General features: G+C 46.4%; 2 protein-coding genes across 5 annotated transcripts in view; one reads left to right on the forward strand and one right to left on the reverse strand.

Annotated features, from left to right (window-relative positions):
* The window catches only part of spata20 (spermatogenesis associated 20), a 38,279-nt gene that overhangs the window by 7,398 nt on the left and 7,272 nt on the right, over positions 1 to 23,609 (forward strand). For both annotated transcript variants that reach the window (XM_068582548.1, XM_068582549.1), the window contains exons 11-15: positions 153 to 345; positions 2,509 to 2,677; positions 12,297 to 12,505; positions 17,626 to 17,825; positions 19,048 to 19,128. In XM_068582548.1, the coding sequence (XP_068438649.1) occupies positions 153 to 345; positions 2,509 to 2,677; positions 12,297 to 12,505; positions 17,626 to 17,825; positions 19,048 to 19,128 (852 nt within the window). The remainder of the gene's footprint in view (positions 1 to 152; positions 346 to 2,508; positions 2,678 to 12,296; positions 12,506 to 17,625; positions 17,826 to 19,047; positions 19,129 to 23,609) is intronic.
* On the reverse strand, positions 7,150 to 9,009 carry LOC137789218 (tripartite motif-containing protein 16-like). 3 transcript variants are annotated; one of them, XM_068582551.1, is made up of 2 exons: positions 7,936 to 9,006; positions 7,150 to 7,881 (listed from the first exon to the last, which is right to left on the reverse strand). In XM_068582551.1, the coding sequence occupies exons 1-2, from the start codon at positions 9,004 to 9,006 to the stop codon at positions 7,318 to 7,320; spliced, it is 1,635 nt and encodes a 544-aa protein (XP_068438652.1). In that variant the 3' UTR covers positions 7,150 to 7,317. The 3 variants fall into 3 exon arrangements, with proteins under 3 accessions (XP_068438652.1, XP_068438651.1, XP_068438653.1); XM_068582550.1 differs by having other exon boundaries at positions 7,915 to 9,006; XM_068582552.1 differs by having other exon boundaries at positions 7,150 to 9,009.

The raw sequence follows: 23,609 nt of genomic DNA on the forward strand, positions 1-23,609 counted from the left end.
GCACAATCCTAAATCTCTTGCTATATTTTATTCAGAGGGTCTATTAAGGTGTTGAAGTTGCCCCATTAAGGCATTAACCTGACAGCAGTTGCCGTCAGGGACGATTCCCTTTCCGCGTACTCCCTCTCATCCCCTGTCCCGTTGGTTGCCAGGACCCCCACGGGGAGCTGCAGGGCCAGAATGTGCTGATCGTGCGCTATTCTGTGGAGCTAACGGCTGCTCGCTTTGGCATCAGCGTGGAGAAGGCCAACGAGCTGCTGGCCTCGGCCAGGACCCAAATGGCCAAAGTGAGGGAGAGCCGGCCACGCCCACATCTGGACACCAAGATGTTGGCCTCCTGGAGTGGTGAGGCCCCGAGTCTAGAAAACCTCACGTTCAAGTTTACACGACGAGACCGCAGACTGTGTAGTTGTTGAGCCTCTTTTTGTTTTAGTTTGTCTCTTTGCAGTTGTTTCCGTTATTTTTTGTCTATGGTTGGTTTTCTTTTTGTGTTTCTTTGTAGTTTTATGACTTATTTTGTCGTGGTATGTCTCATTGCAGCTGTTGTGTATCTCTGCGTGGTTGTTTTGGTCATTGTAGTCTTTTGAGTCACTTTGTAGTGTTTACTGTTTCTCTTGTTTTGCCACTTTTCATGGTCGTTGTGTGTCTGTTTTTGTCTCTTTGCAGCTGTTTTGCATCTCTTTGTAGTTTGTTCTCTTTCTAGTATTTATGTCTCTTTGTAGTTATTTTGTGTCTCTTTGTACTTTTTTTTGTTCTCTTTCTGGTATTTATGTCTCTTTGTAGATGTTTTGTGTCTATTTGTGGTTGTTTTTCCCTCTTTTCTAGTAGTTGTGGGTCGATTGTGTTTCTTTGTAGTCATTTTAAGATTCCTTGAGGTCATTTTGAGTCTCTTCCTGATCAGTGGGCGCACTTGTCTCTTTGAGTGACATATTGTAAGGGAAGGGAAGCGAGGACCCTGACACTGAAGGCCCCGGGCCTCTGCCCGGTTCAGGAATGATGATCCCTGAACGGGAAGTGCACCATGCTCCAACGACATGATGATTACAATAACTTCAGGCTTTACTTTACTGGCCAGCACAGTTCCCTGTTGACACATGGTTGCAGGCCGTCTGGCTCCTTAGCTTCCCGTGCTACACCGGCCTGACAGGAATCACCAGGTGGTTGCTGTTGGTTTCCCCCAGTCGGTGGTCAAATTGACACCAATGTCTAATTTTTTTTTATAGTTTGCTTATGCAAAAATAATTCCACACAAAGGAAATCATCTCCCGAAATATAAAACAACAAAAGAGCGACATGAAGAATTTCCATTTGACACAATTAGAATAGCCTCGGAGTGATGCAGTCAACAGACCGACCAAAGTGCGATGCTTACCTCGGCCCGCGCATGGCCGTGTTAATCTATTCAGTTGGATAAACAGCCTAAATAAATACCTGCAGCCTAATCAGGTGTGTCGTTTTCCAACGAGGTCGGAGCTGTTTTTGTTTTCGATTGCGCCGCGCGTACTTTGATGTTTTATACCAAGGTGAGGCTGTGTGAGGTATAAAAGCAGCGCAGTGCAGTTTTAGGCACTTCACCGGAGGTTGACGCTTCACTCCCTGTTGTGATCAATGCTCCAGCTCCTTAAACAATATAAATACACCGATTTATCCTTCGTGGTTTACTATTAAATAACAAAATGAGAGTTTCTATCTTTTAGTATACCGATAGCCTGCTAATGTGGCCTATCCTTTTGCATGATCGATGATTGTTAGACTTGTCTCTGTATTCATCCCACACCACCAGACCACTGGTCCACATCCACGGTACCAAACGACCCTCAGCTTCTAATTACAGAACTAACCAAGGGCAAATATACAAGTAGTTAAACAAGACATATCGTTCTTTGACCGTTGACGGGTTTAGACGCACATTTTTTTTCCAGCTTTTATGAAGATTTTCACATATTATTATAGAGGCGCTTCCTGTCACTTTCCATTAGTGTGACGGCAATTTGGATTGTTTGTCCAGCACATTGTGACTTGTGGTGATTAATTACAAGAACACACACACACACACACCGGCAGATTTTGCTCTCGGGGGCTGACGTCTCAAGACGGAGTGTGTTAGTGAGGTAATGAGGCTCTGCGATCTCTGAGAACTTTCCAATTAGACGCGAGGCTCTCCTTCTCGTCTCTGATGAAGAGGCCCCTCCATTAATCACCTGTCCTCTGCCGCAACACTTTGAAGACCAGGGTGTGCACTCAACCAGACTTTGATTCAGCTACATGAAAGAGGAGTGCAGGGAAAGAGGGAGGACATGGATGTGGAGAGGGAACGAGAGGGAGAACAGGGAAACTTCAAAGCGTCGGGGTAGAAATAACTAAGCTGGGACCGTGGCGCGGACACACACTCGAGCCTCAGCCGACAGGGGACGCCATGTTTTAATCTGAGTAAAAGGCCTTTTTTAAATATCTAATCATTCCACCCTCATCTTCATCACCATCGCCATCTTCTTCTTCCTCCTCCAGGTCTCATGCTGTCGGCCTACGCCGCTGTCGGAGCCGTGCTGGGGGACGAGGCCTCGCTGGAGAGGGCGGTGCAGGCGGGCAACTTCCTCAAGGAGCACCTGTGGGATGCCGACCGCCAGACCATCCTCAGGTCCTGTTACCGTGGAGACGAGATGGAGGTGCAACAGATGTAAGATTTTTTTCTTTTTTGTATTATTTTTTACGACTACAGTGTGTGCGAGCGCTAAATGTCTCGCACCACCTGTGGCATCGTGTCGCGTGACAAAAGTGCACGTTTTAGGGATGCCTTTCACTGCGCACCAGCCTGAGGCACATCTGTGTTATGATCATGTCGTCAGGTGATGGAGTAGGGACTATATTTTACAAATTTGTAACAAAAATCTGAGAGAAATGAGCCTTTTGTGTGCGTAGAAAAAACAGATCTTGTGATCTTGAAAAGGGAGAGGGCAGTTTGAATCCTGCACGCTGTCAATCACATGTACTCTGTGCTATATTCATGATGTTTTGGTCCTCTGATGAGGACGGGATTTACCTCCTCAGGTAAAAATATATGAACCTAACCGGACGAACACATGAGGACAGACCCGAGGAGATGTTTTGAAGTCAATGAGACGTTCTGCGGTGCAAAAACCTTTTCTTTAGTGTAACAACTCGCCTCAAACAACTCAGTCCCTTGTCTCTTTGCCTCGATGCCAGGAAGACTAACTGTTTATGCCGTTAGACCGGAAACCAGGCTATTGGTTGAAATCGGGTTAAGGCAGGAAATCAGAAAACATGTTCACAGGCACTGCAGTAACCTGGTTACTGTAAAACCGCATTTATCTGCACGAGTCATCCTCTATCACACTGTATTAGAAACAAGATTTGCTTTATTTTAAATAGATTATAGATGCCTGTTGACTGAAATATGACTTCTCTTTTTATGCTGAAGGCACGTGTTGTGGGAGTATACGCAGCATTGTATCCATTTTTTATTTGAAAGCGTACTAATTAACTTGATTTTCGAGGCAAAGAAAAACATGTTGTTGTTTTAACCCGACAAAAAAAGGAAACGTAATTTCTCTTTGACATGAGTTGGGTTACTCCACACAGCCTGACCGGCTCGCGGTCCGTGGATTAGACTGAGAATGCCCAACAAACGCCTCCCCTTCAGGTGTCCTCGTTCGTTTGGCCCCAGTGACCGTGAATGAGTGAGGGAGAAATGCTGCCGCATCAGCAGAAAACAAATTCATAAATAAAAGTGCCGGGAGACCCCGCAACGCGCAGCGTGATGGAAAGCGTGCCATTTCAAATGCCTGCATCATGAACACTCTCATCTTCGGCACCGCGGCTCTCGTCCCATTCGTAATTGTCCAATATCAGGAGGGTGTCAGCGTCGAGAATGCTTATGAAGGCAGCTTGGTTTAGTGTCCACGCCTGTGTGAGCCGCTCCATCACGGCTCAATGATCCTTTTGAGGGATGCTGAGGCGATCTGGGTTAAGCGGCTGAGGGCTCTTCCTTGGCACTGGATGATGGAGAGTCTTCAGGGGCGAGAGGGAGGCCGAGACTGTGGCAAAGTGGGACTCTGGGGACGTCCACTCCACTGGTGCCTACCAGAGATTTCTTGGCAATGAGCTGTTGTTTTTGGTTTTTTCCACACTTCATCTTTGGTGAGGGTTGAGCGTCTGCAGCTTGTGTACATTTTGTTTGGTCCAGCTGATGGCGGCTAGCTGTAGCAACTTATATATTTATCAAACATGCCGGTTTCCAAGCTGTGACTACAGCCACAAGCGCATGACGCTGCTTCAACAGGGAATCGGGAACAGACGGCAGACGGCAGAGGGACAACACCAACTGGACGCCGTTGGCATCCGGCGGATTGGCCGGGCGGCGAAAACAAGCGCGCGTTACGCAATAAGTTGCCATGGTAATATAATGTGTGCAGCTTTTCTTTTAACGGCCCGTTGCCAAACTTCAGCGGCTTTCTTCGTCGTGGGGAAGCTTCGCAGCATCCAGTGGTAAACTCAAAAAGTCCAAAATACTTTGACTCCATTGCCGTCGCCGGGTCTTCTCTCTCCGCCTGCTCTGATGTTCCCGTTCGGCTCTCGTCCGATATCAAGAGATCCGGTTCACAACCCGACCTCCATCTTGATTTCCTGTGAATGCAGCGTGAGTCAGTTGGTGCTCCAATTCCACCACATCAAACTGGGAACAAATGATTTCCATTTTGGCCCGGAAAAGGCCCGAAACCTGATGTACTGGTTTCTAAACTTGATGGGAATTCAGTTTGAAACCCCGCCCCTGCTCATTTGGTCTGGACCAATAGGAACAATCCATTTTAGTCCAGGACCGGTTTCTGTTTACACTAACCGAAGAGGAATAAAATAACAACTATTAATCAAGAAAATAACAACGGAAGATACAAAGAATATTGGTGTCTCCACACGGGTGTGTGTGTGTGTGTGTGTGTGTGTGTGTGTGTGTGTGCAGACAGCAATTAAATGAGAAACCCAGGCATTTGAGTGGTATTCCAAAAGTCTCCACGTCGCCACAGGAAAACAACGCCGGGTACGTTTTCTGGTCAAAGTCAAACCCGGGAAAGTCTCTCCGCCTGTTTCTGTGTCTCTCCATTTAATCTTGTTTACCCCTGTTGCGCATTCTCCATTTAAAAAATTATGTTTCATATGTAGTAATGGCCCGGTGTTATCACTCAACCTCCTGTAGCACGAGCAAGCCCGTTAAATCATTCTCTAACTTAAAGGTCAGCGCTGCAGCAGAGCTGATGGGAGTCGATGTGTTGACGCGACGCACATCGCCCTCGATAGGTTCCTCGTCATTCGAAGCGGAGTAGCTGGCCTACGAGAGAATCATTACAGAAGCTATTATTATGAAACTGTCTCCAGATACAGGAGACCGCTGAGGCGCTTTATCTGCGCTCCGGGGGGAATGACTCATTTAACACGCACCGTTGAAGGTGTGAAGGAGACGGCTGCGAAGTGTTTGAGTGGTTATTTTATCCCCGTTTGTGTGTGAGCGAGGCCATCTTGAGGTTGTGTCTCAGGTGTGTCCTCCCTGTGGGGGGAGGGGAGGAGGGAGAGGGGAGAGAGAGAGGGGAGAGAGAGAGGGAGAGAAAGAGGGAGGGAGAGAAGGAGAGAGGGAGAGAGAGAGAGAGGATCCTGGAGGGAAAGGAGTGCGTAATCTCAAACGGCTTTCTTTTATTAATTTATTTTTTACAAGTACTACCAATAAATATCCACATTGGACCTAAATTAAGATTCTTATACTTTTTTTTTTTAATTTGTACTTTTCAGTTCCAACAGTTGTATTCCCCAATTTGTTGCCGAGATCTTCTTAGAGAGAGAAGTCTGATTTGGCGAGAATACATGGAAACATGTCCCAGCATTCACTGGCGATGTTGTTCTTTTGTCATATCAGCAGTTGCTCTGGTGAGTACAATGAAAAGATAGTTATTGGAGAAACTATACCAAAGACAATAAATAATGAGAGACCAGAATACCAAAAGAATTTCGAGCATATGAATGCTGCGTCAGGCAGCGGCCATGAGTTTCCTCTTGTTTGGCTCTTCTCCCCGTTTCCTGTAGTCGCTGCACTGTGATTCACCTTTCTTTAATCAACAAACAAATGTAGAAATGATGTTCTCACCTTGAGTGTGCACTCAGGGGACGCTGTTCCTTCTCTCTCTCTCTCTCTCTCTCTCTCTCTCTCTCTCTCTCTCTCTCTCTCTCTCTCTCTCTCTCTCTCTCTCTCTCTCGGATCTTTTTGTCGTCCAAATACTTCAATAAAATACAAGCTTTTGTTTTGGCCGAACGCTCACTCAACCATTGACTCCCAAAGGGTCCCTCAGCATTGAACCGCCGGGTTAGTTGAACAACGGTGATCTCTGCTGAGGTGTGTGTGTGTGTGATTTATTCACTAGTATTACAGTTTTCTTTATGTCTGTGTAATAAATCTTTGTGGACTAAGAGCACAAACCTATGGTTGGTTGTTTAGGAGCGACACGTGAGAGAAAGCTCTGCTCATTTCTCTGTGACGAAGATGTTTAAATGAGGAAAGTTCAAAGCACAGAGACTGACTGACAAATGTTCTTCTGCTCTGCATGAACTCTGGACTTTGTGGTGTTTCAGGAGGAAAACTTTCACATTAGTTTCATATTGTCACCATCAGCTTTGTATGAAAGCCTGCAATAAGACAAGGAGAAAGTACTTTGTTCATTCTTTGAACAAGAAATACTTTATTCATCACGTAAACCTTTAATTTGTTCACATCGCATCAGTAAAGTCTGTAAAATTAGTTTGACCTGAATCTCAGTTATGCAAAAGAATAATTCATGAATTCCTCGTTGATTATAATCATTATACTTTATTTTATAATACAACATAGTACATCACTTCCAGAATGATTTTTTTTTAACATATCATGTAAAATAAATGTAATTTAACTTAAAACTATCTTCACAAAAAGTAGCGAGAACTAAATATATTTGAGAATAAAAGGAGATTTCCTTCGGACCCATGCAGAAGAAGAGACACAACAATAACAAATACATCCGTGCAAATATTCACCAAACATTTAGAGCTGAGTTTATGAAATATGAGTTCAGGAAAACAAAGACCATCATGAGCAGTGAGAGCCTCCACGACTAAACACACACATCGTCACCTCAAGAAACCCAAACATCTACAATCATGAGACGACAAAGTACCGCCCACAATGTTTGATTGACAGGTGGAGAAAAATCGTCTCTCAGGAACAATGATGGACAAATTAAGTCACAGAACTTAACCAGCTGTCCCTTAAATCCCTTCTGTCTATTTGAGTTGACAGAACTCAGCAGAGTCTCCATCACAGCCATAAATCCAAACTCCAGCATGGAGCGGCTGAGTGAATGTGGTCTGGACTCTGTGGACGAGAGTCATCATGCTTTCAGAGACGCTGTAGAAGGACAGAATACCTGCGCTGTGATCCAGGTACACTCCTACTCTGGAGGACGGAGGACCAGAGATGGGAGCTTTGATTTTGTTGAACCAAAATGTAAAACTGTTTTTGTTACAATCTAACGACCAAGATATATCGTTAGATCCAAACTTACATTCTTTACTGCTCCCTGTTCTGCTGATATTCTTGTATGAGACTGCGACATGAACTCCTCTTCCTCTCCACTCCACCTCCCAGTAACTACGTCCTGTCAGACTCTCTCTACTCAGGACCTGCCACAAATTAGTGAACCTGTCTGTGTGACTAGGATAAGACTGTTGTTTACTCACAACTGTTGCTTTTCTGTTCCCCTCTGATAATATCAGATTTGTGTTTGCTGTGTTTGGATCCAGAGTGATTTCACATGAATACCTTAAGAGTCCAGCTCTGGTCTTGGGCTCTGCTTGTGAATGTGACAGTAAAATGTCCACTTCAGTCACAGCCAGTGAGACGTTTGTCCACTCGTCCGTCAGGACGTCCTGTAGTTTATCTCTGACTTCTGACACAGCCGCCGTCACGTCCTCAAAGCATCTCAGAGGACGGACATCGACGCCGGTGGAGTCTGCAGACTCACTGAGTGGTGCCAGTGCGGGGTATGTGTGTAGAAACTGGTTGTGATCCTCTGTGTGTGAGAGCAGCTTCAGCTCGGCGTCGTTCCTCTTCAGCTCAGCGATCTCCTGCTCCAGCTTCTCCTGAAGCTCTTTGACTCGACTCACTTCCCTTTTCTGCCGGGATCTGACCTGCTGCTTCACGTCGGAGCTTCTGTTCTCCAGGAGGCGGATCAGCTCGGTGAAGATCTTCTCGCTGTGCTTCACCGCTTCATCGGCGGAGAGATTGACGGCCTCCACCTCCTGATGGAGCAGCATCACGTCCTTCTCTCTGTCCTGGATTCTCTGCTGGATGTTGAGTCGACTCCCCTCCAGCTCTCTCTGCCTCTCGGTCCTTTCTGCTCCAGCCGAGACCGTGTCGTGGCCTTTATGTTCGTCCACAGAGCAGAGGTAACAGATACACTGCTGATCAGTACGGCAGAACATCTTCATCACCTCGTCGTGACGAGAGCAGATGTTCTGCTGGAGCTTCTTGGACGGGTCCACCAGCTTGTGCTTTTCATAGGCAGGTGATTGGTAATGAGGCTGGAGGTGTTGCTCACAGAAAGAGACCAGACACACCAGACAGGACTTTGTGGCTTTCCGTCTCCTCCCAGTGCAGACATCACAGGCCACGTCTTCAGGTCCAGCAAAGCAGGGATCAGCAGCAGCAGCAGCTTGGAGTCCAGTCTTCTTCAGCTCATCCACTAAAACTGCCAGCATGGTGTTTTTCAGCAGGACAGGCCTCGGTGTGAAGGTCTGCCTACACTGAGGGCAGCTGTGGAGTTTCTTACCATCCTCTTCGTCCCAGTGGGCTTTAATACAGTTCATGCAGTAGCTGTGTCCACAGGGAGTAGCCACCGGATCCTTCAGCAGATCCAGACAGATGGAACAAGAGAAGGTTTCCCGATCCAGCCGAACTCCTTTCTGCGCCATTTCACCTCTCGGTTGCAACGACGGTCTGAGTGTCACTTCCTGAAAAGCAACTCTGCTTTGACTTCTGATCTGAACAACACGCGCTGGTTCAGTCAACCGGCCTGTCAGCTCTTTTGTTTCACCACCATGTTGGTTACACCCATCTGTAAAACTGTAGATCTGAAGGGGAGGGAACGAGGACATGCGTGGACAGAGAGCAGGAGGAAGAGGGAGCAGCTTATCCAGCTGGGCTTCATTGCAGGAAGAAGAGCGGCGCTGTGAAAGTGAACTTTGTTTCCTCATTAACAGACCGAGACTCGGTTAAAACCTGCTTTATGTTTAAGATATTTTATGATTTTAATTATAGCATATTTCTTGTCTTCTCAGGCTTTGGTCATGCCTCCATATTTATCTAAAACTTCCTCTAATGATAAATATGGGATTGACTAAAGTTAGTACAGGAGTCCTCTGTTATATTGGGACATGATGTTGAATTAAATGCAGATGGAATTGCTTCTTTAATTTTAGCTTCAACACTATCAGATGGACATCTAGTGTAGAAACCTTTGACTTATTAGACATTATTAGATAATGGTCCAATACAAGAGGGTTCTGGAGAATGACGACTAAATGTTCTGCCGTAAAAGTCGGGTTACAAGCTGCTCCTGCGCCGTCCCCGCTGTAGCAAGCTAGCGCTGTGCTAGCTCCCTGCTGCTGCTGTCACAAAGTTATAGCTGTTTTATAATTTAATTGTTTTTACAGAAATACACTTCATGCATTATACGGATATTAAACGTATCCCGGAGACGCAACCGGGAGACTCGACTGTCCTCACTGGCGTCCATGGCCACCGAGGAGGACTTGTTACTGGAACTGAAACGTACTGATAAACTGTACAACCGCATCTTGTTTTGTCAACTAAGAGAGAAGGATGGATTTTGTCTTCAAGTGAACGGCATCTTGTGTTAATGTGTCTATGGTGCTGTTTTTATCATGGATTGCTTTATCATCTTATTACTGAGTGTGGTTCTTGTTGATGTGGACCAGAGGTGGGCTGGTCATAGGAGATACTGGGGAAATCCTTGGTATGCTGACGGGCTTGTGCTGGTCAAGTGGGTCAGTCAGGATGCACAACAGCGCCGAGGCGAGGTCGGAGGCAGTCGACCGAGAAGCGCTGCGTAATTGCTCATTGCTTCACGGGAGTGTCCACTGTCTCCTTTGCCTTTTCCCCCACCATCAAAGTGGTTAAAATGGCTCCACAGGTCTGTCCACACACCCCGTGTGACCTCCCTCCATGCCCGTAATAGTGCAAAAACCCGTCCGTAGAGCAGAGTGGGTGAGAGTGAGTGTCTGCCGTCCACACATGATTGAGTGGGCCGGTCTGACGCTGACTCTCGGGACACTTTTCCCCCCCCACTCCGCCTCTGTCTCCAGGAATAAAAGACCAAACAAATTACATCATATGACCGGAGATCGGATCAATTTGTGGGGAACTGACCTTTTGAGACGACCACACGGCCAGACCTGCCGCACCAAACGGCACTGAGGAGCCGAGACGGATGCTAAGCTAAGCCCAGCTTGCACTGCTACGGAGTCCACCACGCAGAGACCTGGATCCATCGCAGTGTCACGGATCAAGCTGACCCGTGACACCGTGGCGGGCTGCAGCAGCACGCGGGACTCTGGTGGGACGAGCGGAGACGGACTCTGTCGACTGCAGTGATGCTTGGCGCTGGAACAGAGTCAAAGTTGATGGAAAGTGTTTTTTCCCTGTTGTTGAATTTTTAATGTTAAAATGTCGGCCATGCTGCCCGGGGAATTGTTTTGTTGCTGCCGTTTGCATTTCTCGTGATGCAAATCAAAATAAATAAATAAAAAGCCACTACTGTGTTTGTTTTGCCGTTTTAGCACTGGATTCTACTGGTGCTCTATTGCCACCATATGTTCGGTATTTCTTTGGTTTGAGAGAACTGTCTCAAAGACTACAGGATGGATTTTAGTGCAATTGTCCCACAGACAAATATGTTCCCCACCGAAAGAGTTGTGACAACTTTGGTGGTCCTTTATTCTGGTTTGGGACGGCATTGATTGATCAACCAGTGTCATTGCTATTGATATATACGTAAAACACTTTTTGGCCACAAGGGTGCAGCAACGAGCCCATTACGGGCTGGCGAACTAGAATGAGGCAAGAAGAGGCTCCATCCGGACACGCGCCTCCTTTACGCATCGCACGGTGTGATTTCAAGCAGTTCCACGCGGGCATGCGTGTCAGGGATGAAATCTAACCGGTTGGTTTAGCAAATGCAGTTCAGGTGAAAAAAAATCCCGACCTCCGAGTTCCTCAAAGCTGCTCGCCTTTAGCGTCTCTCTTGACGCAGCAGTCACCGATCCATTAGCATTGCTGAAGACACTTCTGTTTGTCATGACGTGACATTCGACTGTCCTGTGTCCGCTGTCTCGTTTCAACTTCACGAGTCAACGTCTGTCTTTCTGGCAAAGATACGACCCTTCACCTCCACCCGAGACCGCTTCATTTCTAACCGAATCTTCTCTTGACCGCCTGACACGGCACAATCTGACTTCACCCAGACGCGGTGCTATTGTGGGAATGAAAGGGGAAAGGTCGGGGGTGGGGGAGTGATGTGGGGGCGTATGGGGGGCTTGATGGGCCTGTTGCTTGACGGACTGTCAAAGGTCAGATTTCTAGGTGAAACAGGAGGTTGATATAAAAATAAAACATGTAAAAGTTACCTGAGGGAGATGCAGGTGAGAGGGGGCGGCACACTGACTCTGGGTTTAACTGTAACCATATTTACCTAATCAATTGAAGCACCTTAGTGTACACAGTTTTGATTGTGTGTGTGTGTGTGTGTGTGTGTGTGTGTGTGTGTGTGTGTGTGTGTGTGTGTGTGTGTGTGTGTGTGTAAATGTCTCCTACAGTTTGACCGGCAAAGAAAAGGCAGATGAGTAATTTCACTTGTAGAAAAATGCTGCAGGGAGAGATTATGCTCAGCCCGCTATGCGCATCATAACGTAGCCCAGTACTGTCACAGATGCCTCCTCCGGGCTCTTCATTATCCAAGCCAACTCCTCTGGGTTGTCTATACTGTTTGATTGAAACCGCAGCTTGATCGTCTCTGGGCGTCGTCAACACAGCATTTGGTACATAAAAGATAAAAAAGGAGCAAAATAAGAAGCTGAACTAGTTCACCGACGGTAACCCATCTCTCCATCGATGCATTTTTAATGAAAACTGTCCTCATTCCTCGCTTTCTACCTCCCGCTGACTTCCCTCGCTCCTCTTCCAGATCCCCGCCCATCTCTGGCTTCCTGGACGACTACGCCTTCGTCATCCGCGGCTCGCTGGACCTGTACGAGGCCACGCTGCGGACGGAGTGGCTGCAGTGGGCCGAGGAGCTGCAGCAGCGGCAGGACGCGCTGTTCTGGGACGGCCAGGACGGCGGCTACTTCTGCAGCGACCCCGGGGACGGCGCCGTGCTGCTGCGCCTCAAAGAGGGTGAGGGGGGTCGGATGCACCCACGTGTTGGGTGCATCCTACCAGATGCCATTAGATGTCACCGGTCTAGATCTTGGAATACCCATACGCACCCTTCAAAGACATCCATCAGATAGACAGAGGATATAAACTGTTTTGGGTCTATTGAGAGATGAGCATCACATTTTAGAAGTTAAGGATTTTCCTTTTTTTATTGGAACAAAAGTGAAAATGAGGAAATAAATCAAAGCTAAGTTTGCTCTTATGTAGGTCCATAAACAAATGAATAAATAACTATCCTGTAGCCGTGACTTTGTTGATCTAAAACACACCCTCATCCGTCTGAGAATAACTAATGTTGATGCATAATGAATAATCTCAGATAATTATCCATTATTAGCCTGCTATTTGGTATTCATGGGGTAATACGTAGTCTGCGTTTTAATAATGATTTTGACGTTTTGGACGCATTCATATTTCGACCCCGATGGCGGTGTAAGACCATCAGCTCCAGTTCATCGTGTGGGGCAACACCGTTGTCTGCACTGCATGTTTCAGCAATCCGTCCAATAGTTGCCGAGACATTTGGCCCAAAACGACGCGCGTCCGCCTCGTGGTGGCGCTAGAGGAGAAGTCGAGGGATCGATAAAGTCGATGGGCTCCGCCCCCCCACCCATGAAAAGATGTGAGGGATATTTCCGTTTGGATCGAAGGGGCCGACGGACAACAACAGTACCAGACGGCGGTCGGCCAACTGGAGAAAATAAATAAGGCCTGGACGCTTCCGCTGCTGGCTGTAGCTCTAATAGGTCGAGAGATTCAGGGAAGGATTGATGGACAGGCGAAGGATTATCGGTACCACTGGAGCATACCTCTGCAGCTTGGACAAGGATGGATAGCTCAGACAGAGGAATAAATACAGAGTTTTAGGCCTGCAGACAGTCCGTTAATATCAACCCGTGGCCACAATCTCGTTGCATTGATTTGAAGGGAAAGAAAAAAAAGAAGCATGTCATTTATTTAGAAACATTATTTATTTTATTTTTTTTAACACTTATCGATTGTTTTGGAGCTCAACAAAAAGCTTCTGCTGTAATATCTGGACCTGTTTACCTCAATGGCTTCACCACAGGAGAGGAGGTAAGCACAGAGAGACGGATGGATGGATGAACCCCCCAATCTACCTCCAGTAAAGTGCAACTGTCTCTCACTCAAGTTAAACTTCTCCGCCATAAAAGCACTCAAGGCCTGACGCTCTGACTCTTGAGCTACTTTCATCCTGCCGGACCTGTCGAAACTGTCTCTATTCTGGCTCCTAGATCATTTGCCTTCTGACGGATTGAAGCGGCATGCACAGTGTACAGTGGGAATCTGAAAACACTTCCTGCCTCATCTCAAGTCACTATCAACTCCATCCTTTTTTTTTAATTTAGTTTTATTTAGTATTTCCTTTTGTCCTTAAACCTTGACTTTAAGCTCTTGGGTATGCTATTGGCATAACACTTAGAGTAATTAAGAAAGCGTGGCATTGAAACACTAAATGATCCATCTATTATCACGAGTGGACAGGTTTATGTCCACAGAATTTTATTTTATTTTTTTTTCAGTTTTTGATCGCTTGATGGGCTCTGAATAGAAATGTGTCTGACCTTGACCCTCACGACAGCCCTTCTTCAGCTGCCAGTCGCCTCGCCCGACTGATGGCTGCTGGCAGCTCAGAGAAGCTGACATCTTGTGGACATGCAGACGTTTACCTTTGATCTGTTCCCAGTCTGGATCCAGGTGTTGGCTGTTTTTCTGTTTCTCCTCGAGCCACTCTGACAGCGGCCATCTATTTTGCGTTTCCCACCAGTCTGAGCTCCACCGCTCCTGAAACACGCACTCCGGGTTGACAGTTGCGCCTTAAGCCGGGGGGGCGCTATCCGATCCCGCTGGGTGGGAGGGAGTGGGCAGCGAGCACATTTTCCATGGCTCCGGGAAAACGGCGTTCTGAGCGAGGGGTGCTGACGGCCGTAGCCACAAAGACACCTTCACGCTGGAGCTTTCTTTACCTGTCTGGACGTCCATCCCCTGACCCGCCATGTTGAAGAAGTGTAGAAACATCATAGGTTAATTCTAACTCTGTGCCGGGCTACAGCTAGTTGATATAGAAAACACTGCAGTGTGTGCGGTCACTGGTCTTTCTCCCGTCCTGATGAATCATAGTGTCTTTTTCTTTTTTTTTCCATAACAAGATTCACATTTTCTTTTTTTGGGGGGGCGGGGACTCTGTTTCTGAAAAGTAAAGTCTTTTTCATGTCTTAAAACTTGCATTCTCTCTACCAGCCAGCAGGGGGCGACCCTTTTTAAGTGGCAAAAAGGAATTGTATAGATGTCTATCGGAAAATGACTCTACTTCTCTCTTAATCTATTCCCTCAGTAAACATTGTAAACATGAGTTTATGGTCTCAATCTCTAGTTTCAAGTCTTCTTCTATACAGCATGATGTTTATTTAGTGAATTTATTTAGAGTCAAATAGATTGACCGGACGCTGTTGCCACTTGAGCCAAATACTGCGTCCAAATACTTTTGTTCACTGGTTGCAAAAAAACAAAATGGAGATGGCTCCTTGAAGCCTCAAAACCGCAGTCCACCAATGGGTGACGTCACGATGACTTCTTCCACTTCTCATATCGTCTGCGGTCACTTCCACTTGTCCTCTACGGAGCATGAAGTCATATAAGCGAAGTAAATGTACCTTCATGATTCAACACCCCAATATTATGCAACAAATACTGATATTTAACTTCCTCAGAAAACCAGCAAACTGGAATATTGTCCATATTAATGCTCTAGATGTCACAGCGCTATATTTCTTCACCTAAAAAGGAAAAGACACACACACACTAACTCATGTGCCGATGACGGATAGCCTGGTGCAAGTAGTTGAGACAGGAGCAACGTGCCACAGATGGGCGGGGGAGCGGGGGAAAAGCTAATAGTTATTCTTGTTGAGGAACGTTGACAGATAGGAGATGTTGGCGTGTGTGTGTGTGTGTGTGTGTGTGTGTGTGTGTGGGAGTGGCTGTCCCTGCGCGCCGTCACACCTGCATCTGTGTGTGTTTATCGGGGCTGACGTGTGAGAGGTTTCTCATCTGAGAGGATTGACTGTGCCATTATGGCGGCGGCGGCGTGTAGGGTTGAAGCCCATTAGTGACGCTACGGCCGCTGCAGTGTGGACGCTCGTCCCGGCAGCGTAGCCTGTCACCGCAAGACGGATTACCCCACCACACTACACTTACAGCCCTGCCACACTCCCCTGTGTGTGTGTGTGTGTGTGTGTTTTTAGGAGTGCGGTTAAAATGATATACGGTATCTGTTTTGGCAGTGTTTTAAGCTTTTATTTAGAAAAAAAAAACTGCTGTGTTTGTTGAAATCTCTCTGTTTGTCGCTCGTGGCCAAAAATGCGCATTCAGATGTATTCCCACTCGACAGAAGTCAAATAAATTGGATACATCCGCTGTGTGTCTGTTCAGTCCGAAAGCATCAGTGAAGTCCAGATAGACTAACGTTAACAGTTTATTCACGTCATCGTTTGTTTCAGAGTACTTTATAGGGAATACTTTGGCGCAGTGTGTTTAGGGGCGTTTCCATCATTGCTCGACGTGACTTTCATGAGTATCTTTTTGTGAGAGAGAGAGAGAGAGAGAGAGAGCTATTCTTTTTTTTTATTGTTCAAAACGACCAGAAGCATCGGTCAATACACGGGTTGTGTAGCGTAACAGTCCACTGTTGGTAATAGAGAAATGTGTGTCTGTGCGTTTAGGTGTTTGAAGGCAGTTTTGTCCCGGCCGTGTGTGTGTGTGTGTGTGTGACCTCTTTCCATGGGGCTCTTTAAGATAAGAGATATGTGGAAGGCGGTTAGACTCACTCTAGTGTGTACGCTGAGGCTCCCTCGCCATGGGGCTCAGGGAGAGATGAAACATACTGCAGGATCAGATCAAATTGTTTCTGCAGTTCAGTCACGCGTGTGGTGGTGATGGTGGAGGTGGTGGAGGGGTTGGGGGGGGGGGGGGTCACATGCATCTAGATGCTTGTCATAAAATATATTGTATTTTCTGTGTAGGGCAGAGTTATGAAGCGGGGAGGCTGTTTTTTTATTTTTTTTATACCTACATTTGCAGTTTGAGTTCAAAAGCAGCAACAGACTCAAAACACACACACGCACACGCACACACACATTCGTAGACTCTGGCATCAGAGCATTGCTGGGAAGCAGACGCGCAGGGGGGCGAGGTCATGGGTTATGAGGAGATCTCCTCCGGGCTCTCATTGGACACTGATAAGAGATAAGGACCGATCACTTAACAGCTAAGTCATGAGCTCATCTGTTAGTCCCATCGCGTCACACAGGGCGGTATGCGGTAGCAGTTTACGGTGGAGGAGGAGGAGGTTTGACTGAATAGCTTGCCATCCTTCCTGTTAGTCTGACAAATTGTCACAGAGAGTCTAATGCTTTGTATCCGACGCTTCACAAGAGTTATGTCTCATAAAATACTACACTGCAGGAATAATATAATGCGTGTGCATCCATCCTATTTAACACATCCAGCGTCCTTTTGACTCTGTGTGCATCACTTTGCCGGATTATTATTGATCATGTGACCACCCCCCACGTAGTAGAATTATTTTGATGTGTTTTTTTTCCTCATTGTAAAGAGATACATGATATGATTGCCTGTGTTTGGGCACTGAAAAGAACAAAATTAACCTTTTTTTTATTCTTATTTATTAACAATGAGCCAAGTGACGAGCTGGTGAACGTAATGGAGCGTAAAATAAGTCTTTGAGAAGTTGGTGGAGACCAAAACAGATCCTAAAAGAAGAGCAACCAGAAATAAAACAACAAAATTAAAATGCTAACGTTCGATGTTTCACATTAGCCAAAAATAAAATAAAATAAAGATAAATATTGTATTCAACTTGTTCTTCTACCCCAAAGCCGGCAGTTAAACAATCAGTGCAGCTTTCTTCACGAAACACAGTGAAGTACATTGTCGACAAACTCAACTTTGTGCTCATGTTTTGTCGCTTGTTGTCTTGTAGATGCTGTCAGATCAAAACTTAATAGCATTGAACCCTTACCCTATGTGTCTCTCAGATCAGGACGGAGCCGAGCCCAGCGCTAACTCGGTGTCGGCGTCCAATCTCCTGCGTCTGTCCCACTACTCCGGCAGGCGCGAGTGGCTCCAGAGGTCCCGACAGCTGCTGGCGGCGTTCTCCGACCGCCTGACCAAGGTGCCCATAGCGCTGCCGGAGATGGTCCAGGCCCTCATGGCCCAGCACTACACGCTCCAACAGGTCAGCCGCACACCCACTCCCGAGCTCAAGGGGGCTCAAGGGGGCTCACGCTTGTGAAGTTAAGATTGTGATCGTCCTGTCTGATTCATACGTGTTTGGCGTAATTGATGAACATGTAGAATTCCCTTGACCCGCATGCCAGAATGATGAGAAACAGCACGACTTCACCAGAGCCGGAAGTGGTGTCTTCCCATCTATTTTATCATTCGAACAAAGGTGTTCCACTTATTGTACAAATATGACAGACGGCTGATCTGACATATTGTATGAAATATTGAGAGAAATCAGCCCGATCAGATGGCAGCGCAGCGACGTTCAGCTCGGAAGAAGAAGTCGTGTTTTATTTGCCCCTCGCTAAAGATTTGTCAGAGGTTTTGGTAATTTAATTTCCAAATGACGTGTTAATATCTAATGTCATTCTACAATTAAAGAAATGTCAATATGTGTTATTCATGGACAATTGTTATGAGAAAACCCAAAGCATCAAAGAGGTCATTAAAACCTCCCCCTAGCAAAGATCCATACATCCTGGTAGAAAAGGGAACCATACACATGTTTTATTTATTACGATTATGGATAATTATACTGTATCATATTTGTGGTATTGTATCAAATTGTGGTATCGTACTGTAAGTATCGGGTATCGTGATATTTGTGGCAGGCATCGTATCGTCAATTTGACATACAGCCACTGACTCCGCATCAAACTGAATCTTTTATCTCCCCCAAAGTTATTTAACAGTCGTCAAGCTTTTAGTGGCTTATTTGGGCCGTTCAGCCTCGGTTACATAATAGTTTTGAGATATTAACACCCTCGGTTAGCCTGAAACCAGCACGCGAGCTAAACGCGGCAGAAGTTTCTCGGTCTGAAAAAACCTTATGCTCGCCACACAAAGGGAGCAGCAGCGGTGAGGAGGACGGAAAGATCTCCGTCAGTCACGCGTGACCTGCGGAGGACGAGTCGGGGCGACGGGTAACGAGCTGCGGGGGCGAGGCGCTCAGCGGAGGAAACACCTGCCTCCCCTTGTTACCGCTGCCGATACGGCGCTGACCTCTAGCACTTCCTCCCCTCCCCCCTCCTCTGATGCGTCACCTTTCCCCCCCACCCGTCTTCCTTCACTCTGCTCATACTCCCTCATCTCGTTATCCATCCGTCCGTCTTGGTGTTTTTTCCCTCCTCGCTGTCTTTTCACTTTCATTATCATCTTTTTTTTCTTCTTAGATCGTGATCTGTGGCCAGAGGGATGCCCCGGACACCGCCGGTCTTCTAGCAGCAGTCAACTCCCTCTTTCTACCACATAAGGTAAGTGTGTGTGTGTGTGTGTGTGTGTGTGTGTGTGTGTGAGAGAGACATCTTGTCAAACTATCTGAAATCAGACCCATACTCAGCCCTGAAAGAAGACACGCATTCAATTAGCTCCAACATCGCTACCTGTTTTATTTATTTTTATAATGGCAGCAGATTCACAGTAACCTTTTGCAGCATGCACACGCAAAAAATCCCAGACACACACACACACACGCACACACGTGGCTGCAGAGTGGAGCCTAGCTGGAACAGAGCCTGGGGCGTTGGCCGGTTTAAGTGTTGGTCTGTAAAGGTCAGCCTGAGCTCCTCTCCTCCTCTCAGCGTATTAACTTCCCAACTATCCCTCTCTCTCAGACATTAGCTGACCTTAAAGCCCTCTCCTCACATCGAGATGCCTTGTGGTTCCAAATCTTAACTCTGCCGTTGTGTGTGTGTGCGTGTGTGTGTGTGTTTGTGCAAGGGTCTTGCCGCCAGCCCTGACAGCGTGCTGGTTATGAATTGGACAGCTGTCAGTCTGACTCATACTAAAAGTCCAGTATTGTTGGCCACGGCTTCCACGTTTCGTGTTTCCCTCGGCCACATTTCTCAGACGTTTCAGCTTTTAAACTTCGAAAAGAAATCCTTTTTGACATTCCTCGCAGATTTCGAGAAGCGGACCCAACAAGTCTGTTGGCGAAGCGAGAAGAAAGTGCCAGCAGCACCCGCACTGATTACCTGTGGAGTTGTACGTCGTCTTTGTTCGAGCCCTTTAAAGAAAAATAAAAGTCACGTATTACTGGCTTCATACAGAGACGAAGGTGGAAAGTCCGGAAACGATTTGATTTGGCTGCAAAATATACATGTTTTTTCCCCTGTTAAGTGCCACCAACTGTAAAGTTTTTTTGTCACCGCAATCCACAAGCTGCATAAACCTGAATACAATATGAAGAACATCCGGACAAGTCAGACCTCCTTTCTTTAAATAATGCACGTCCATAACCTTTTTGTTTGTATACGATGAATGAACAGACAGTATGAATAAAAGAGATTGTGAATTATAAAAATGTATTTACCTCCAGCCAATTTAATATTGAAGGCCTTTAGGTGTAAGCTATAGTAATTAGTAATAGTGGTCTAAAAATGGTGTGAAACTACATAGTTTTAAATGACAAACTAGTAGCCTCCAAACCAGCTATTTTAGCATCAATATTCAGTATCTTTCATTAACTTTAGAAATACCGAATGTATTAGTGACGGTGTGTTTTTTTCTTTCTTCTTCCACATAATTCAGTTTGTTTTATTTTTATTTGGCCCCAGAAAAAAGACGTCCTCCTTACCGATCCGAACCTCCGACAGCGAGACGCGCTCGGGGTTAATGGAGATGTCGACTCTTTGGCTTCATGGACGCTTGTGTGCGTTCGCAGCCTCGCTGTTGCAGAACTCGCCGAGCTCTGCTTTATTCCTCCAGACCTGGAGAGCAAAATGAGATCAGTGAATTAAAGCAGTGATTGCCCAGCTCTCTTTTTCTCTCTCTCACACACACACACACACACACACACACACAGACACACTCACAGACACACACGTCCAACAGGGCCCTGCTGAAATATAGATGAGTGGTGCAGCATCAGGCGGTGGCCGCAGTAACACTCTGGAGTCCTGCAGAGAGACAGAGACCAAGAAAAGAGATCTGGAGAGAGCCGTTATCAGGCAGGTCTGTTATTGAAGGAGATGCATGTTGTGTGCTCTCACACCCAGCGAGTAACACCTCGTTACTTGTCAGGTTAATCACGTTTCCAGGTTATTTTTAGTTGACGGATGCATTAAACATCCAGGTTGTTGAATTGGGCATTTTTGAGCCGCGTGAAACCTGCTGTTCACGATTAGTGTTGAAACTGCTTGAGGGTCAACAGCTTCATGCGAGTCTTTTCTTGGGTGTAAACTAAGTTACTCCAATTAGATGTGAGATGCGTCGAATTCAGACTAATGAGGCTTCAGCCTGATGGAGGGCGTCGGCCCCCGCGTCCGCTAATGGCCGCGGCGAGGGGTCGACCCGAGGACGCGAGAGGGAACGGAGTCACTCGGTGAAGGATGAGGGAGGATGAGGAGGGAGAATGAGGAGGGAGGATGAGGAGGGAGGATGAAGAGGGAGGAGATGACGGCCACCGCAGGAAGACACCGGCCCCCACCACTCAGACCAAGAAGATGCTGTATGAGAAAAGAGATAGTGCGGGGCCATGCCACTGAATACTACCAAGCAGGGAATGTTATTACCAAATCGGAGGCGAAGAAAGTGTGTGTGTGTGTGCGCGTGTGGGTGTGTGCATGTGTGTGTGCACAAAAACCAGAGAAACGAACAAAAGAAGACACTTCTGGACAGGTTTGTCAGTGACGAGACAGATCCAGATTTAGTCCTAATGAGCCTCATGAAGTCTCAGAGTGAGATGGAGGGGGAGCGTAAATGAGACGGAGGTGTGTGTGTGTGTGTGTTCGCGTGTGTGTGTGTGTGTGTGTGTGCGTGTGTGTCCAGATGTTGTGTGAGCAGCCGGCCCTTTCTGGCAGAAGCAACCATCTTGGCCGGGCTTAGATGTGATGATCTAGCACAAGACTTGACACACACACACACACACACACACTTTCTTGGGGATGAGATGGAACCCTCCCAGAGACACGCGCCGTCACAAACATTTTCTGTTGCCGTGCGTCACACAAACACACTGCGGTACATACAACATAGAAAACAATAAACAAATATGTTTTTTTCCTCTGATTGTATATGAGCCTTATCGGCCGATACAGATCGTTGTTTTGTTATTACAGAAGACAGACAAAGATCCAGTAATATTACCTTTTTTTCACCAAAACCTTGTGGTTATTACAATATGCATATATAAGGGGGAGGGGCTTAAGGCAAAGGCAAACCGTTTGAGTCATTTTTGAGACACACATACTAAACAGCCAGTTCAAGCTTCTCAAATGGAAAGTTTTGCATCTTTTAGGCCCCAAAAAAAAGTGATTGTAAGACGGCACCTTGGGACACCTTCACGCTAACAGATTACGTTTTACCATCAATTATACTTGGTGATTAATTCCTGGTGGTAATCCCCCATAATAAATACACAGGTAGATGAAGAATCATATTAGTTGGGGAGGAGGGGAACCAATTAGACTTTTAGAGAACGGGAATCAGAACGAGAGAAGATAAAGGACGAGTCAAGAGGCTGAATTATGTGAGTGCGAAGAGATGCAGGGATGTTAAACGAGATAAACGGGAGAGGCAGAAGGAAGAGTGAGCGAGGGCGTCGTGCTCCACCTACCATGAGGGAGCTGTGAGCAGGGAACATGTCTGATTTAGATCCAATTACTCCTCACCTGTTTGGTTCAAGGCCCTTTAATTGTGCTGAATGAGGTGCTCAGAGCCCAACTCATGCTGAACTCCCCCCACACACACACACACACATTTATTTACTATTATAATTCACCACAAGACTTTATGCATTCTCTCAACTCCCCTCCAGCACTTTTTGCTTGTTGTAATCAATCAATTAGTCACAGCGAAGCATCGGCTCTGATTGTAATTACTGCAAATAAATTGTTACTAATTTTTCTATTACACAGCGATGTAGCTTGATTTAGAGTTCGATGCACAACGCATTCTTATCAGCATTTATTGTTTCGGGTGGCGGACACACACACACACACACACACACACACACACACACTCGCTCTCTCTGTGCTTTTAGAAAGTCCATTTGTGTGTGAAACCTCCATTTACCACTGACAGTGCCAGTAAAAGCACTGACCCGGTCTGTTACAACTACTTAATCACTTCTTGTCACATGTGTGTTACCATATGTGCGGCTGTGGGGTGAAAGTGTGTGTGAGCATCATTAGTGGTCGGAAAAGTGACAATAATATAAACTTGAATAAATTTAATTTTTTTTTTTTTCTTGATAAATTCTTCAACAAGTCGCTTTAGAAAAAAAGTCCCTCGTTGGTCTGAAAAGAAGCCAAATTAAATCATCAATGCATCCCTGGAAAACAAACAAACATCACCACCTCCGTCATTAACCCTAGATTTCCATCGGCTCCCTCCTCTTCTTCCCGGCCGGCGCTTCTCGCTAACACATTTGCGCGAAATGGAAAGCGTCCGGCGTTCAGCGGAGCGATTTACATTAACGGAGCGCAGCTTCTGTGTTGTCAAAGGTCGCTCCGGTGATAAAGCATCTTGGCAGGAGCGTCGACAGCGTGGTTCAAAGTATGAATTCCTATCAGTGCAAGATTTACATGTGTGGCCCTTTTTATTTTATTAAATGAGCCGCGTAGTGCTTTACAAGGACCTTTTGTTGCTAGCCTGAATGCCTCTTATTAATCAGCCTCTCCTGTGCTTTTTCTTCCTCCTTTGCCCCAGGAAACGATCCAAGTAAGCGCTCTCGTCCATGTTCGCGCAATTTTAAAGTCCGGCGATCACACGGAGAGACTTTAAGGTTTCGCCG

The sequence above is a fragment of the Clinocottus analis genome, unplaced genomic scaffold (genome assembly GCF_023055335.1).
Source record: "Clinocottus analis isolate CAN_PGR_092001 unplaced genomic scaffold, fCliAna1.0.p SCAF_19, whole genome shotgun sequence".
Classification (NCBI taxonomy): domain Eukaryota; kingdom Metazoa; phylum Chordata; class Actinopteri; order Perciformes; family Cottidae; genus Clinocottus; species Clinocottus analis.